At 37.3% G+C, this 18,460-nt stretch overlaps 1 protein-coding gene across 1 annotated transcript; it reads left to right on the forward strand.

The window, feature by feature from the left end:
- The first annotated feature begins 10,387 nt into the window (after window positions 1-10,387).
- Window positions 10,388-11,574, forward strand: LOC148576839 (uncharacterized). The gene is made up of 3 exons (XM_088502793.1): window positions 10,388-10,803; window positions 10,884-11,365; window positions 11,465-11,574. The coding sequence occupies exons 1-3, from the start codon at window positions 10,397-10,399 to the stop codon at window positions 11,572-11,574; spliced, it is 999 nt and encodes a 332-aa protein (XP_088358919.1). The 5' UTR covers window positions 10,388-10,396.
- Window positions 11,575-18,460: the final 6,886 nt, after the last annotated feature.

Here is an 18,460-nt window from a genome sequence, read left to right on the forward strand (position 1 = left end):
GATTTTCTGGAGCTACAGAAGTTCAAATGGCGCACTCTTAATTGCGTTGGAAATTAGACATCCAGGTTTTTCCAGCAATATATAATAGTCCATACTTTATCTGAGTTTAGATGACGCAAATTGGCGTTCAACGCCAGCTCTCTGCCCTATTCTGGAGTTAAACACCAGAAACAGGTTACAAACTGGCGTTTAACTCCAAAAAGATCAGAGTCTCTATATGAAAGCTTCGATGCTCAGCCCAAGCACACACCAAGTGGGCCCAGAATTGAATTTCTGCATCATTTACTTAATTCTGTAACCCTAGTGACTAGTTTAGTATAAGTAGAACTTTTTACTATTGTACTAGGGGTCTTTTTCCCTATTTTCGAATTCATATGCCATTTGGGGAGGCTGGCCATTCAGCCATGCCTAGACCTTGTTCTTATGTATTTTCAATGGTAGAGTTTCTACACACCATAGATTAAGGTGTGGAGCTCTGCTGTTCCTCATGAATTAATGCAAAGTACTATTATTTTTCTATTCAATTCAAGCCTATTTCTTCTCTAAGATATTCATTCGCACACAAGAACATGATGAATGTGATGATTATGTGATGCTCATCACCATTCTCACTTATGAACGCGTGCCTGACAAACACTTCCGTTTTACATGCAAACAAGCTTGAATGCATATCTCTTAGCCTCCTGATCGTGAGATAAGAGTCTTCGTGGTATAGGCTAGAATTATTGGCGGCCATTCTTGATATTCGAAAAGTCTAAACCTTGTCTGTGGTATTTCGAGTAGGATCTGGGAAGGGATGGCTATGACGAGCTTCAAACTCGCGAGTGTTGGGCGTAGTGACAGACGCAAAAGGATTACTGAATCCTATTCCAGTATGATCGAGAACCGACAGATGATTAGCCGTGCGGTGACAGCGCATTTTGGACCATTTTCACTGAGAGGACGGGAAGTAGCCATTGACAACGGTGATGCCCTACATAAAGCTTGCCATAGAAGGAGTATGAAGGATTGGATGAAGACAGTAGGAAAGCAGAGATTCAGAAGGAACAAAGCATCTCCATACGCTTATCTGAAATTCTCACCAATGAATTACATAAGTATCTCTATCCTATTTTACGTTTTATTTATCTTTTAATTATTAAAACTCTATAACCATTTGAATCCGCCTGACTGAGATTTACAAGGTGACCATAGCTTGCTTCAAGCCGACAATCTCCGTGGGATCGACCCTTACTCACGTAAGGCTTATTACTTGGACGACCCAGTGCACTTGCTGGTTCGTTGTGCGAAGTTGTGACAAAGATCTGAAATTATGAACGTTCGCATGAAGTTTTTGGCACCGTTACCAAGGAATGAACGATCACGATTTTGCATACCAGTCGTCCAAGTAATAAACCTTACGTGAGTAAGGGTCGATCCCACGGAGATTGTCGGCTTGAAGCAAGCTGTGGTCATCCTTGTAAATCTCAGTCAAGCAGATTCAAATGGTTATGAGGTTTTGATAATTAAAATCATAAATAAAATATAAAATAAGATAAAGTTACTTATGTAATTCACTGGTGGGAATTTCAGATAAGCGTCTGGAGATGCTTTGTTGCTTCTGAACCTCTGCTTTCCTATTGTCTTCTTCCAACCATGCGTTACCTCCTTCCATGGCAAGTTGTATGATCCTCTCGGATGAAAACAAATCCATATGTGCTGTCACCGCACAGCTAATCATCTGTCGGTTCTCGCTAGCGTCGAAATAGGACCATTGTCCTTTTGCACACTGTCACTTGTGCCCCACATTCGCAGGTTTGAAGCTCGCCATAGTCATCCCTTCCCAGATCCTACTCAGAATACCACAGACAAGGTTTAGACTTTCCGGATCTCAGGAATGCTGCGAATGGTTCTAGCCTATACCACAAAGACTCTGATCTCACGGAATGGAATGCTCTGTTGTCAGGAGAGGCAACCATGTGTCGTGAACCAAGAGGCCAAGAGATACACACTCAAGCTATTGCAGATAGAACGGAAGTGGTTGTCAGGCACGCGTTCATAAGTGAGAATGATGATGAGTGTCACGGATCATCACATTCATCAGGTTGAAGTGCGAGTGAATATCTTTGAGAAGAAGTAGGCGTGAATTGAATAGAAAAATAATAGTACTTGTATTAATTCATGAAGAACAGCAGAGCTCCACACCTTAATCTATGGGGTGTAGAAACTCCACCGTAGAAAATACATAAGTGAAAGGTCTAGGCATGGCCGTGAGGCCAGCCTCCAAACGTGTACAATAGCATAAGATTCAATATAAACTCGAAGAATATAAAATAAATCTCTAAAAGTAGTTTTTATACTAGACTAGTAGCCTAGGGTTACAGAAAATGAGTAACTAAGTGCAGATAGTGCAGAAATTCACTTCCGGGGCCCACTTGGTGTGTGCTTGGACTGAGCATTGAAGCTTTCACGTGCGTAGGCTGTTCCTGGAGTTAAACGCCAGCTTTGGTGCCAGTTTGGACGTTTAACTCCAATTCTGGTGCCAGTTTGGACGTTTTATGCCAAGATGTTTTAGGCTGACTTTGAACACCAGTTTGGGCCATCAAATCTCGGGCAAAGTATGGACTATTATATATTGCTGGAAAAACCAGGATGCCTAATTTCAAATGCAATTGAGAGCGTGCCAATTGGGCTTCTGTAGCTCCAGAAAATCCATTTCGAGTGCAGGGAGGTCAGAATCCAACAGCATCTGCAGTCCTTTTTCAGCCTCTGAGTCAGATTTTTGCTTAGGTCCCTCAATTTCAGCCAGAAAATACCTGAAATCACAGAAAAACACACAAACTCATAGTAAAATCCAGAAATGTAATTTTTGAATAAAAACTAATAAAAATATAATAAAAAGTAATAAAAACATACTAAAAACTATGTAAAAACAATGCCAAAAAGGGTATAAATTATCCGCTCATCAGTTAGATTACCCATTTTATATGTTAAGGTTTTATATAATTATGCTTATTTGTTTTAGAATGCTTTATGTTGAATCATGTGATGGATATGAAGTCTAGGATTGCCTTTGGCATCCCGGGGTCTTATATCCTACATCACTGGGCACTGTTACCATACTGAGAACCTCCGATTCTCATACCATATTTCTGTTGTGTTTTTCAAATGCAGGTCGCAACCCACCTCGGTGAGTTGCTTAGATGGTGACAGAAGCGAAAGATCCGGATATCTTTTGAGTCTTTTTAATTTATTTTGCATCTGTCTCTCACTTTTGTATTTTGTTTGCCTAGAGGCATGTATTGAGAGAACAAAACTTGTATAAACTATTTTTACTGTCTAGTTCTGTATATCTGTATATGGCTAGCCGGCTTAAACTCCGCGAGCCGTGGCTAGATTCTTATGATATTTTACTATTATATTTTGATATATCTTATCAGTTTCTTGTGCTTTAAGTTAGAAGCTTCGTTAGTATGTTTTGCGCTTTTCAAATCCTCTTTTTGAGATATATCCTTCATCGGGCTTCTAGATTATATTATTTCTTCTTTATATTTTATGTATGAGCTTTAGAACTATTGTAACCTCTGATTAACTTTTGTTTTACGGCACGAGATAAGGCTTAGGTTAATTAGGGTGTTACAAGAGCCGCCATCACTGTCGAGTTACTGAGAGAGAGAGATAGAGGCTGCCGCGTTTTGCTGTTGCCGCCACCGTCGCCTCATCGTGAATCACCGTCGTCGCCGTCGTGGGGAGAAAACCGGAGCTAAAGTAGAAAACAGCGTGAGGAGGGGGAGTTGCTGCTGTCGAAGACGCGAGTTGAGGAGCTGTATCCAGTCACTGTCGTCGCGCTAGTCACCGCTGCTGACGTAGATAGAGGCCGTTGCCGTCGTCGTACACGTTGTCGCCAGAGGACTAAAATTCAATGGAGGGGAGGAAGCCGTTCTGGGTTCGCAGTCACTGCCGAGTGTTCTGTAGCCATCGTCGTTCGGCTGTCTGCTGCGGGCACTGCCATCGTTGCTGGTAACCGCCAATGGAATCCCTGTCTCATCGGTAAGCATTTCGTTCTTAAGCCCTTGAAATCAATATTCTGTTATAGCATGGTAGATTTTCTGAGATTTTGATAACGTAGGGTTGAGTTACAATCATTACACGTTGCGATTAGAGTTGCCGTGGTTGCTACAAAAGTGGTATGGAGTTGTGGTTGCGGCTGCCGCTGATTGCGGGCTGAGAGAAAAGGGTTTCTTAACGCGTTTGGTTTATGGGTTTCAATTATTCGAGGTAGGGGCGCTTTTCTTAAACTTATTTTACTTTCAAGAATTGTTACATGTCAATATTAATGTGAAATGTATATTTTTGTGATTTCGTAAGTTACATCAAAGAGTGCATGACACCAGCAAAGTTCAAGACATGCACCGAGTAACCTCGAGAGACAACTTCTATCATTCCCGAAACCCGTGATATGTGTTACCTATAACTCATATATCATATATAATAATCCATTAGTGTTCCTATATACATAACCATTAGTGTTAAGCTGGCCAAACTTAATACTATGAAGTATGCAATGATAAACTAACGACTTTAATCAATAGACCGTCATGTACATAAAGCTCTAACTCTTGTCATCCGAACAAGACCTACTACACGACAGATGCTCAAAGTATGCAATTGAAGCATAGTCAGTCCATTCCTCAGGCTCTACAGGAAAGATTGCTCTAATACCATAATGTAACATCCTTACTATCAGAATGACACGCTTCCAGCTGCGCCACACTGATAACAAGGATATTACGATTACTTCTATATATTTAGTATTAAAATAGGAGCCTTTTACTCTAAACCGTATCGCTGTTTTCTTTGAAAAACCAAAAGTTCTTTTCACTTCTTAGTTCTTACACACATGCATATACAGATATACAAACACTTCTTACACGAGTAACTTAAAAATATTATATACATACATATCATTACAACTCCTATCCTTCTTACAAAAATATAGTAATAACAAAAGTTAGGGAAAAACTATAATTAATATATCCAAACAAAATCAGCATAGGCTAAAACTTAGCAAAAACTTCATAAGCTTCTTCGTCCGTCCTAAAAAGAGAAGTCTATAAGGGGAGAACATCGTCTTCGCAGGTTTTCAGTAGAGTGTCTAAGAATTGTAATAAGAGGATATATATAAAAAGAAGAATGAATTTCAAAAGCAATGATCATTATTCGTCTTATGAATCTTTCTCAAAGATCACAACAATTAATTATTTAAAGTTAATGTTCGAATTGCACCTATAAGAACCCAAACAAGCTACCATTCCATGACATTTCAATTACAAGGAGTTCAGTCTCCAGTACTATCCCATAACCAAAGCAATACATACCTAACTTACCAACCACGGCCTCCAGCTCAAATAAAACAAACCATGGCCTCCGACTCAAATAAAACAAACCACGACCTCCGGTCCAAATAAAACCAACCACGGCCTCGGGCCCAACATATAATCAATCAACCACCATAATTTTGAACCAACAGCCATAATCACAAGTAACAAAGTTCAAACACAATCAAGAGCAATTACAGCAAGTATGACAATTAGCAGTTAAACAAAAATATTCACATAGACAAACCAAATATAATATACACACCCAAATAATGTCACATAAATGCATATGAAGCATGCTTGTCCTACTGGCCTTGAGCTCACGCGTCAGTTATCTTGTCAGAACCCGACACATCTAGTTTCTGACCCAGATATGGAACACCATAACACGAAGTAAGTGGGACTAACCCACAACCTTACATCTTACCTGCTTAACCTGGAGCAAGTAGGACAAATCTCAACCCTTGCATCTTACCCAGACGACTGTTCACGATCTCAATTTGGAGCAAGTGAGAATACGCCACAACCTTTGCATCTTATCCAGGTGTCTCAAAACTCAACCCGAGCAAGTAGGATAAAGACACAACCCTTGCATCTTACCTAGGTATTTCGAAACTCAACCCGGAGCAAGTGGGACTATGCCACAATCCTTACATCTTACCCAAGTATCTAAAAACTCAACCCGGAGCAAGTGGGACAATGCCACAATCCTTGTATCTTACCTAGGTATTTCAAAACTCAATCCGGAGCAAGTGAAACTATGCCACAACCCTTGCATCTTACCCAAGTGTTTCAAAAGTCTCTATCTTATTCTATCATAATCACAATTCAAATTCATCAATTTTACCAATCATATCATCAATCATAATCTCATCATTATCATAATCAACATCAAGCATAATCAATATCATAATCAACCCCACAATACTATGTAATCCTATCAAACATAACCCAACCAGAATCAAAACTAATTTCAACTCGATTCTCAAATTTCAGGCCTTTACAAAGTCTCGAAACTCATTACATTCCGCCAAAATGAATCTAAATACTTTAAATTCACTAAACTTGTTCTAAAAGATTCAAAAGTCATTTTATTCTTAAATACACATTTACTTCACTTTATTTTTAGCTTGAAACATTCCAAAATATAATAAATCCTTTTCAAAGTTAATCAAACCAAAACAAATTAAATCTTCAATTCACTTCCAATACTTTAGTTTGATCTAAATTACTCAAAACATAGTCTTTAAACCAAAATTAATCAAACAAACTCATTTCATTTTTCCGATCAATTCCAATTATTCAAATTCATTTAAATGCTTTTAAAAATTTCGACAGCATCTTCTCTAAAACTCTTACTTTGCCACCCTTCAAGGATTCCCTCACTTTCATAAATTCTCAAATTCATTTTTATCCAAAACAGAAGTCAACCCAGAAATAACCAACTCAAGGAATTCAGGTAACCAATCCCATTAATCCCAACAATTCAGCCGCAATTATCATAATGCATTCAAACACTCGATAATCATTCTATCATAATCCAAAAACCAATTTAAAGAAAATAGACCAACAACGACCAACTCAACAAACAATCAACAAATTGGAATAACCAACCTTCTCAATAATTCAATAACCAATCAAATAAATATTCACATCCATTCAAAACAGTTCAGTTCAATTTATAAGACTCACGTAATCATAAAAATATATCTTCCGTGTTAATATCGACTTGTAACAATTTTTGAAAGTAAAATGAGTTTAAGAAAATGCCCATACCTCAATTGTCGAAACTCGGAAACTCTAAACACGTCAAAACTCGTTTTTCTCCTGGCCCGCAACAGCGACAGCTGTAACTATAGCTTCATACCACTTCCGCAACAACAACCGCAACTCCAATCGCGACATGTAACAATCGGAACTTGACCCTACGTTCCCAAAACCTTAGGATATTTAACAAACCATGACAGAATACTGATTTCAAGGGTTCCGGAACAAAAATGCTTACCATAACTAAAGAGGAACAACTGAACCGGACAACAGCAGCTCCGGTAGTGACTCTGGTGGCCACAGTGCCATTCTCGGTGGCCACAGACACGGAGACAACCTTCAAGCAACTCCAGTGAGCTTCGTCAGTGACGGTGGCTGATCTGACGGCGATGCGAGTAGCTCAACACTGGTGGGAACGAGCTGCTCCTCTCTCCCTCGCGTTCTGACTCCTGGTGGCGATGGGGTACAGCAGCTCAATGGCGACATAGCTGGCGGCGATTGTACAAATGACGACAATGCCTTCCCCTCTCTCTCTCTCTCTCTCTCTCTCTCTCTCTCTCTATCTCTCTCTCTCTCTCTCCCCCCTACGAGCTCCCTCTATCTCCTCCTTGTCAGCGACGGCGGCGAGCAGTTTGGCAACGACAACGACTGCAATGGCGACGGCAGCGACATCCCTTCTCGTCGGCACTGTCTCCTCCTTCTTCCTCCTCTTCTCCCTCGGTTCCCCCTTCTCTCTTTCCCTTTCTTTCTTTCTTCCTTTCTTTTCTTTTCTTACCATTGAGGAAAGGATGTGTGTGTGTGTGTGTGTGTGTGAGAGAGAGAGAGAGAGAGAGAGGAAAGGATGGCGACGAGAACAATGGGGTGAGGTGAGTGTGAGTGTGAATTGTTGTATTAGGGTTAGGGTTAGGGTTTTAATTTGGGGGAAAAGGATGAGGTTAAGTTGGTAATTTCTTATAAAAATAGGGATAATGTAATAATTGAAAACCAATTTTTAATCCAACCAATTATCTTTAAAGATAATATTATTTATTCATCAAATTACAAGTTATTCTCAAATAAATACTCTAATTCAAGAATTAGAGATAATAAAATTAATTTCATTTTATTTATAAAATAATGTTCAAAATCTAAATATTCAAACTAAAGTATATAAAATTCTCATTATTTTTCAATTACTAAAGCTTTATTTGAATACGAAAATCGCCCAATTAATATAAAAATCTCTGAAAATATACTCTTAAATAAATATAATAAATCATAAATAACTTATTATTTAATTTCTAAAAATTTGGGATCTTATAGATATAAGTGAATGAACCTTGACATTGATTTTGAGTGCAACGTTTGCCAAGTACTATCTATTAATCTTGAACATGCTTTGTAAGACAACACTGAGAAATCAACATGAGATCAATTTCACAGATTCTTTTGAGATCACTTGAAACTTTACCACAACTGAGATTTGGAATATCTGAACTAACTGTTGGCAAAATCCATGAGCTATGCTTTCTTGAACACTTCTTGAGAAATTGATACATGTCCAATATCTTACAGTGCTTCCATTTATTACTTTCTACATTCAAAATCACCAGAGTTATAATCCTTTAGGAACAACAGTTAAAAATAAATTATGACTAATCTTCATATCTGTACTTTAAAAACTCACCTTGCTCAACATATTCCACTGACCAACTTGTGGCAATTATACTCTTTCTCTCTTCCAATGTCATGATATTTTAACTACAAAGAAAATAATAACTAAAAATGCACTATTAGAAGATTCAAAAAACAAACAAAAGCACATATTATCAATTTAAGCATGAGAATTAGTTAATTAATACCCATGGAGCAGGAAGAACCCGAGCATCAACTGATGCAAGCTTGCTGTCACTTATACCAAACTCTTTTGGATATTGATTATATTCATAATCATTTTCTTGAATTGTCTGCAACCATATTCATAACAAGTCCTACATTAATTTAAACCAAGCTACACCCTCAAATGACTAAGAAGAATGATTTCAATCCAATGATGGAAAACAAGAGCATATGTCTTAAAGTTAGGACCATGCCAAGTAGGTGTTTACAAACATTTATCATGCAAATTCTGTTTCCTATAAACTCTGACTCCAAGAAACAAATTAATAAGAACATAACCAAAACCCTAAACCAAAAATCATAACCAAGAACATAATTATCAATAAGCCACTCAACATATTCCAACAAATTCTAACAAATTTCAAGCGCCCTTCTAACAAAAAAATTGTACTTCCAATCATTTATTCAATACAGAAAAAGCCTTTCATGATAACCCTTGTGCTGGAAAAAAGAACTAATAGCAAAATTTGCATTACCTACCAGTATTTTTAAATGGCGGTTATGGCAGCGCTATAACGGTATGGCGTGGGGGGTTTTGACCATGCCGCCATTTACTGGGCGCCGCGATGGAGTTGTAACGGGGGGCACCATGGCGGCCGCAATTGCGGTGGCGCCATGGCGGAACGCGATCTATATGGCAGAAATAGCAGGGGTTTTTCGGGTTTTCCAAAAAAATATGACGGTGATTTGGGTAATTTAAGAAACCTAAGACAGATCCCACTAACCACTAACCCTAACTATCAGCTCTTCATTCAAAAACTCCATCCTCTGCCTCTTTTTTTAAAAAAAAACCCTTTCTTCATCTCTGTTCTCTCATCTCTGCGACCCAGATTTCTACACCACACTGCCATCCATCGCCGCCGCTCATCTAGCCACCCGTCACGCCACTCGTCGCGCCGTCCGTCTCTGTTCTCTCGTCGCTACTGCTCATCACCTGTTCATCACTACTGGTTCGTACAACGTGTTTCATCTTCTCTGCTTTTATTTTTTTTTCTCTCTTCCCTGCTGCCCCTTCTTTATCAATAATCAGTGTTAAACTTCTCTTTTTCTATTTTTTTCCATTCAGTTCACTATGTCCACTTCTAGATAAGCCCTTGATTCTAAGGTTCCTACCCCTACCTCTACTAGTCCTACTATTGATGCTGTCCCCTGTTGGTCTTGCAGCTCCTATCCGTTCTAATAGAGTTAACTCAGGCTGAAAATATATATATTAGTACAGTAGAAGAAGGAAATACCAATGATAACGTATGTAATTTTTGTGGAAAAATTATGAAAGGAGGAATCACACGGGAAAAAGAGCACTTAATGATCAAGCCAGGAAACATTGCTGGATGTAAAATGGTTCCAAAACATTGCTGGAAACACTTAATCATGTCGAGTACACCCTTAAGATTATGGGCCCTCTTGTTCGGGTGCTTAGACTTGTTGATGGGGAGAAGAAGCCACCAATGGGATATATTTATGAAGCAATGGAGAAGGCAAAGGAATGCATCATAAAAATATTTCTTAATGATGAAAGCAAGTATAATGATGTTTTTAAAATCATTGACAACAGATGGAATTGCCAACTTCATCGTCCGTTGCATGCAGCCGGTCATTTTCTAAATCCTGAGTTGTTTTATGACAACCCTCAAATTGAGCTGCATTTAGAAGTTACAAAGGGTTGGTTTGAGTGCATCACTAGATTGGTGCCAAGTCAAGCTGTGCAACAGAAGATATTGGAGGAGCAAGCATTATACAAGGCTGGCTATGGACGTTCTGGATCAGATTTTGCAAAATCTCAAAGGAAAAAGATTTCACCCGATAAGATTGTTATAAATTTTACAAAGTTTAATAAATTTAGTTTGATTAAAGGTTTAGACAAATTTATTTTAATTTTATGGCATTTTGGTGGCGGACATATGGGCATGAAGCTCCAAACATGCGAGACCTTGCTATCAAGATCTTGAGCTTGACTTGTAGTGTTTCTGGATGTGAGCACAATTGGAGTATATTTGAGCATATTCATACTAAGAAAAGAAATAGGCTTCATCATGAAAGGATGGAGAGTTTGGTGTTCATAAAGTACAACCAACAACTCATCGAGATGTACAACCTTAAAGATGAAGTTGACCCTATTGCACTCAAAGATATTGATGAGTTTAATGAGTGGTTAGTAGGAGAAATTGGGACTATCACCTTTCGAGATGATGATAATGTGGATGATGATGCTGATTTGGTTCATCAAGATGACAACACTTTGAGTTGGAACCTTGTTTTTGAAGCAATGGGAGGACATGAGCCTACAAAAAATACTAGAAGACAACAAAATAAAAAAAGAAAAGAACCTGCAAGTGCAAGAGGTGGTGCAATGGGTGGACCAAGTGGGTCTAAGGCTTCAAAAAAAGAAAAAGGAAAGGCAGTAATTGTGGAAGAGGAAGAAGAACCAGAATTTGAAGATGAAGAAGATTTTGAAAATGAAGAAGAACAAGAAGAGGAGATTCAATTCAATGATGCCGAATCAGAGGATGATGAAAGGGCAGAGGGACACGATACTAATCGTGTTCATTTGGATGAATTTGATGAGAGTTAGAATCTAGATGGTCTATAGTTTTTATGTTTTATGTCTTCTATTTTATGGCTTGCTTATGACTTTTGAGTTATGATTTGAACTTGATGTCATGTTTATTTGCTAAATATTCTACTATATTTGCTATATTAATTGGATGTTTTATTACTAGAAAGTTGCTTATATAGATAGATTTTATAGTTTATTATATTTGCAATTTTTCTGCATATTTTTTTGTACATATATGTGTATTTTTTAGGTAATCCGCCATTTCCACCATTTTCTGCAACGCCATCCGCAATCAAAAACTATATTACCTACATAGAAAAAGGTGTTTAGTTACAAGGAGATTGCTCCCTCTTATCCATAACTAATGTAAACTATAGTAAAAAATCACAACTTATTAAACAAATTCACAATTCAAGTCACAAATCAAAACACAAATTCACAACTTACATTTAAATATCAGAGTGAAGCAAATATAAAATATCTTGATTCAAGAGCAAGATTGAACCTTAGAACAATTGAGCATTCAAAAGCACAGTAAAGAATACAAATATTTTAAAAGAAAAATAAATTAAAATAAGAAATCTGCACAAGTTAATCTTTCTCAATCTAATCCAAAAATTCTCAATTAAAAATGAAACTAACTAAACCCAATCATAGATGATGACAAGTCATCTTATGCTAGATTTTCAAGCATTTTTCACTTGTTTCATTAGGTTTTATGCACTTTCTTGCATTGTAAGTAAGTGGTTTGGAGTGGAATTGCATGGTTTTGTTAAATCAATCAACCATCCTTTATTTGACACTAAATCATGAGGTTTAAGCTAAAATTAATTGGTTTTTGAATGATTTATAAACCTTGTGAATTTGGTGATACTTTGATTGGTTGTTTTGATTAATTATAGGTGAAGAAAAGAAGAAAACAAGAAAGTGTGGCTTAGGAAGCGTAGCTAAAGGAAGAAAAGTGTGGCACAACAAAGGAAAGAAAGCATAGCGCTCTATCAAAGAGCTCAGTGCTCTCCACGAGAGCGCTACTCAAGGCCAAGGAAGCAAAGGAAAAGCATAGTGCTCGGTTAACGCCAGCAAATTTATCGGGCTCCATTCCAATTTAATTCAAGGTGAAATGTTTGCTAGTAGAGACCCCAAGGATCGAACCCACGAGCCAAGGGACCAAGGGAAGTACTCCTTGCAAGGAAAATAAGCCAAAATTGGCTAAAATGCAATCATGGAGGTTCGAACCAAGGAGCAAGAGGAGCGTTAGCCTTGTTTCCTTCACAAAGAAAATGGGCGCCCAAATGCCTCCACTAAGGCTCGAAGCTGGGACCCCGTGACAACCAAAGAGCGCTCAGCTCTCCACACTCACCGAGCAATGCTTGACAAGGCTGGGAGGGCAACATTGACACGGTCCAAGGAGCTTGTCACGCAAGGGAGGCAGTGCCAAGGGAGTTTGGTACGCAACACACAAGCAACATGGATGCTGGGCTCTCATGGATAACCGAGTGCTACCCTGATTGCTGCCCAAAGGAGCATTGGCACGCAACAAAACAAGGCAAGGCCAAAGCCTAGGGAGAGCTGCGCTCACTCCACCAACCGAGCTTGACCCTGGGAGTGGACCATGATTTAAAATTCAACCAAAATTTCATTTAAAATCAATTCTTCACCAAATTAAAAATCCCACTCCAAATTCTAAAATCCAAAAATAGGAAGTGTATAAATAGAAGTTAGTTTGATTTAGAGAGGACCTTTTACTGACTTTTGAATTTTCAATTTTATTTTCCAGCTTTGGGGGTTTGGGAATTGAGAGAGAAGTAAATTATCTTGCTCTTTGTTCCTACTTCTACTCTCTTCATTTTTAGTTTTGAATCTTGGATTGAAAATTGAAGGAATTCTGTTTCATTCTTGATCTAAGATTTCTTTTGTTTACTTTCTGTATAATTTCAAGAAATTGTGATTTGGATCTAAGTTTCCTTTACTGCTTTAATCTTTTACTTCTTCTGCAATTGTTCTCTGTTGGATCAAGAAAGGAATTGAGATCTAGACTTATTATCTAGTCTCCTTCAACCCCTGAGATCTTCAATTTCTCTTTTAGTTAATGCAATTGAATTACATTTACTTTCTGTTTTGCTTCTTCAAGCTATTCTACTTGTCTGTTTAGATCTGCTGCTCTTTAATTCATCTTTTACTTCTCTGTTGAATGTCATTTACTTTCTCTTGTTTAATCTCTGAAATCACAACTCCCTAAGCCCTTTATGATTCAAGCAATTTACATTTCTTGCACTCTAAGCTTCAACTATTTACATTTCTTGCAATCTAAGTTTCTGTCATTTACATTACCTGCACTTTAAGATTCAGCTCCTTTACTTCTTTTGTCCTTTAATTTACAGTCAATTACCCCTCTCCCTTTAAATTTCATGCAATTTAGCTTCTGTTGAATACAAATCACTCAAATCAAAACTTGTTTGCTTGACTAAATCAACCACCTAACTAAAATTGCTCAATCCTTCAATCCCTGTGGGATCGACCTCACTCACGTGAGTTATTATTACTTGATGCGACCCGATACACTTGCCGGTAAGTTTTGTGTTGGATCAATTTCCACACATCAATAGACAAGGGTTAAAATGTAGAGGCTGACTTACCAGAAGGAAGAGCTGCCAACGACGAAGAGGCTGACGACGACAATGAAGAACGATCTTGCTAGAGGCGAAAAACGAGACCGGACTTCAACGATTCTATCTCTGATGATCTTGATGGATGGAAACACGATGAATACGATGATGCTTCTACCTCTGCGGAAGACGATTCGGCCTCTGATGGAGACGATTTTCCTTTGACGTGATAAAGATGGCACGCATCTGCCTCTGTCGCGACGATTCTCCTCGAGCTGGGTGTCAGGTGCGCGACGACGGTTTTACGGTGACCTTGAGATGTTGCCCCTCCTGGTTGTCCTTTCACTAGACCTGGGGAAGATGAAGAAGAGCTTTTTTTTACATTTTTGGTTTTTTTATATGTGTTTCGTTTTTTTGTTTTTTTTTTTATGAGTGGCCATGAAAAATTAGGGTTCTTGAGGATCAACTAGATGAATAATCAAATGTATTTCTGTTTTATTTTTGTAAATTATTTGAATTTAAATGTATAAATTTAAAGTTAGTTGTTTTACAATTTAATTAATTTAAAAGCGTAATTTTGTCTAACATAAAAAAAAGGTATTTAAGTATTTTTTATAAAATTAAATAATAAATATTTTTATTTTTGTTAAAATATAAGAATATTTTAGTAAAAAAATGATATGATATATATTTAAAAAAAATTTAAATATTGACGTGAAAAATATAATTTACGTGTTGTGTTTTAATTTGTTTACGTTTTAATTTGTTCACGTTTATTGGTTTATGTATATTATATGTATCAATTTATCATCGTATTAAAGTAAACACCAATATGTTTTTCTTTTTTTGCCTTGTCTTCTTTCTTGAGCTTTGGACAGTTGCTCTTGAAGTAACCTGTCTCTTTGCAATGATGACATATGACTTTACTTAGATGCTTCTTTTGCTCCTTTGAACTTGATCCCTTATACTTGCCTTTACTCCTCATTAGCTTTCTCAATCTCCTAGCAAAAAAAAAATTCATCATCCGAAACATTATCATTGGAATCATCATCCAATGATTTAACTTTTGATTTTAGGGCCACTCCTTTTTTTTTTGTGTCTTGCCTGGTGTGTATGGTTTCATATGCTAGAAGTTTGCCTCTCAACTCATCATAGGTTGAAGAGCTTAGGTTGTTGCTCTCGGCCACCACAGTAGTTTTAGTTTTCCACTCTTTTTATAGGCATCTAAGGACTTTTCTCATAAATCTTTGTTCAGTGTGGGTCATACCCATAGCATCCAAGCTATTTATGATGATTGAGAACCTCTTAAACATTTCATCAATGGTTTCTTCATCCTTCATGAAAAATATTTTATACTCTTTTCGCACCATATCAATCCTTATTTCTTTGACTTGTTTGGTACCTTCATTTGTGATTTGGAGTTTATCCCAAATCTCCTTTGCCGTCTTGCATCTAGATACTTTCCGATACTCTTCGAAGCTGATAGCACGGTGCATCAAGTTAATGGCTTTTGCATTTAACTCCATGTAACACCCTAAGTTATATCCTATCTTTGAGGGTCTTTAAATAAGATGGCACACTTGATAGAGAAAGAGACTGAACTTAATCGTTACGCAAGGAAGGGAGGAAGTACGTGTGAAGAGGAAAACAAGTAGTACTAAAACGATGATAAATATGAAATAATAAACTTATCCATGAGTACGGTTCAAAATAAAATGCTTAGAGGTAATTAAACAAAGAAAAGAAACTAATACGTCCTAACTAATTTCGTTGGAGAGGCTCCCATACTTGTGTCCTATCCTATCCTTGGTCAGGACCCTTCAGTTATTCACGTATCGAGGTATCAGTGGTTTTCCTCCAACACCTTTTCGCGCAGTGAAGATCTGGTTTCGTTGTGTGGGATGAACTAGGACTCGATGGGCAGCTGGGATTCTCCTTCCACGAACTCTCGACCTAAGTAGATAGTTTGGAGTACGGTAGTAGTGGTCGTAACTACCCACGCGTGCTTCGAGGGGTCACACTCAGAAGTTACCTTCGGGGGGCACTGCCTCGTCTCTATCCGCTGTGCCATGTTCCTCTGGAGACAGTATGGGAAAAGAAAAAGGGATGAGAACCTAACGTCTCAGTAGGAGTGCTATGCAACACCTCCATATCTATCTCCAACCCACGTGCGGGATTTTAAAAGAAAGTCGTACGATATGGCATGTAATATGAACCTCTTGTAAAGCGTAAAACATATAGGTAAAAAGGAAAGAACAAAGAAAGAGAATAGAAGGATAACATCTTAAGTAACATCAACATAATCATAAATATATCTTAAAAAAAATATAATCAAACTTTTCATTCATGCTTTCTCCTTTCTTAACTTATAACTTTTATGAAAGGTATTGAGCTCAAACCAGTATAAAAGGTGGGAGTCCCCTTCCCTTACCGAAGGTTCTTATCCCAAACGTTTTGGCGATCACCTTCCCTTACCGAAGGTTCATCTCGATCGATCACCTTCCCTTACCAAAGGATCATTCTCTCAGTTTAATTTACAATTAGGTTTTGTTTAACCATACACGAGAGGAAAATCATATAAGAAGAGATAATGCAAGAAAAGGGACAATTATGATGATAAAGGGATATATGAAAAACATGAGACTCTGGCATATGTATGAATTTTCTAATTAAAAGATCTTGGTAGTATAATAGCATGGATTGAAAGATGTCATATCAAAGTACAAGAAATAGGGCATTTTAAATAATTGCACAAAATATTAAAGAAGTTATGTATTCTCGATCCTAAGGGAATAATATAATGGTGCAAACGATCATATACATAATAAGAATAAGGTATATTAAATATTTGAATAACATATTGAGAAAACATGTACTCTTGACTTTAAAGGAGTATTAATAACATAATGATATAAGAGGTCACATAGATGCACATAATAGAATAGGATATATTAAATATTTGAATAAAATATTGAAAAAGCATGTACTCTTGATTTTAAAGGAGTAATAATAACATAATGATATAAGAGGTCACATAGATGCATATAATAGAATAGGGTATATTAAATATTTGAATAAAATATTATAAGAAAGTATGTACTATTGACCTTAAATGAGTAATAATAATATAATGATATAAGAGATCACATATATAGATATAATAGAATATGGTATGTTGAACAAGACATTATAAGAAGGCATGTACTCTCGGCCCTAAAGGAATATTAATAATATAATAATATAAGAGAGCACATAATAAAATGGCGTATATTAAATAGCTGAATAAGCATTTTAAAAAGGCATGTACTCTCGACCCTAAGGGAATATTAACAATATAATCATATGAAAGAGCACAAAAATGGGTATAGTAAATAATTGAATGAATATCATAAGGAGACATGTACTAATGATTTAAGAAGACATGAATAACATGATGGACAGACATGATCAACATGGATAAAGGATGAGTGAAAAATAATTAATGCCATGATAACATTCGTGAATGGAAGAAAATAAAAATGGAACATAACACATGCCAAGCATTAAAAAAACATAATCCCCTACTATTTTTTTTCTAACGCTTCTTTGAGCTTGCCTCTTGTATTTGCACACAGAATATATTTTGTAGAGAGATAAGGGAGAGGTTTTGGTATTTTAGAGAAGTGATTTTCTACCTATAGGTGCACCCCTATTTATATTCATTTGGGGATAGGGTGGTTGGGATAATTTTAATTTCAAATCGAGGGTGGTTACTAGATTCCTATCCATAAATTTAAAATTCTAAGCCTATCTCCTAACTAATTTTCAAATTTCAAATTTAATTTTGTTTATAGAAGGGTGGTTGTTACATTATCACCCCCATAAAAAAAAAGAATTTGTCCCCAAATTCTACATCCTAATTCAGTCGATAAAGGTCATTAGTAGGATGCATAGTGATTTGGACATGGGTTAGCTAATCTTACTAGTAGCGGAGAGAGATATGAACAAAAGAGAAGCACCAGTATCATCTAGGATGGTTAAAGGATTCCATTAATTGTGCATTTACCCTCGATTCGATCTTCTGACTCGTGGACTTCCTCGCTGCTGAGGGCAAAGACTCGCCCTTGACGCTGTGGTGGATTGGCAGGGGGTGGGAGAACTGCTGGCCATTTTCTGGCGATATGCCCCGGCTGAAAATACCGGAAACAGACATTTTGTCCGGCAAGGCACCTACCCCTATGTTGCTTCCTACATGAAGCACACTCCTTGAGTTCGGTGGTCTTTGGTGAGGCATCAGTGGGAGGTTTTTGGCGATC

Source organism: Arachis ipaensis, chromosome B1, assembly GCF_059453495.1.
Source record: "Arachis ipaensis isolate K30076 ecotype BB chromosome B1, ASM5945349v1, whole genome shotgun sequence".
Taxonomy (NCBI): domain Eukaryota; kingdom Viridiplantae; phylum Streptophyta; class Magnoliopsida; order Fabales; family Fabaceae; genus Arachis; species Arachis ipaensis.

Bases quoted from the DNA above. Each gene is read 5' to 3' on its own strand.
- LOC148576839 (XM_088502793.1), top strand. From the start codon at position 10,397: ATGGGCCCTCTTGTTCGGGTGCTTAGACTTGTTGATGGGGAGAAGAAG. The intron at 10,804-10,883 runs CGATAAGATTGT...TTTTAATTTTAT, and splicing joins CAAAGGAAAAAGATTTCACC to GGCATTTTGGTGGCGGACAT. The intron at 11,366-11,464 runs GTGGGTCTAAGG...TTGAAAATGAAG, and splicing joins TGGTGCAATGGGTGGACCAA to AAGAACAAGAAGAGGAGATT.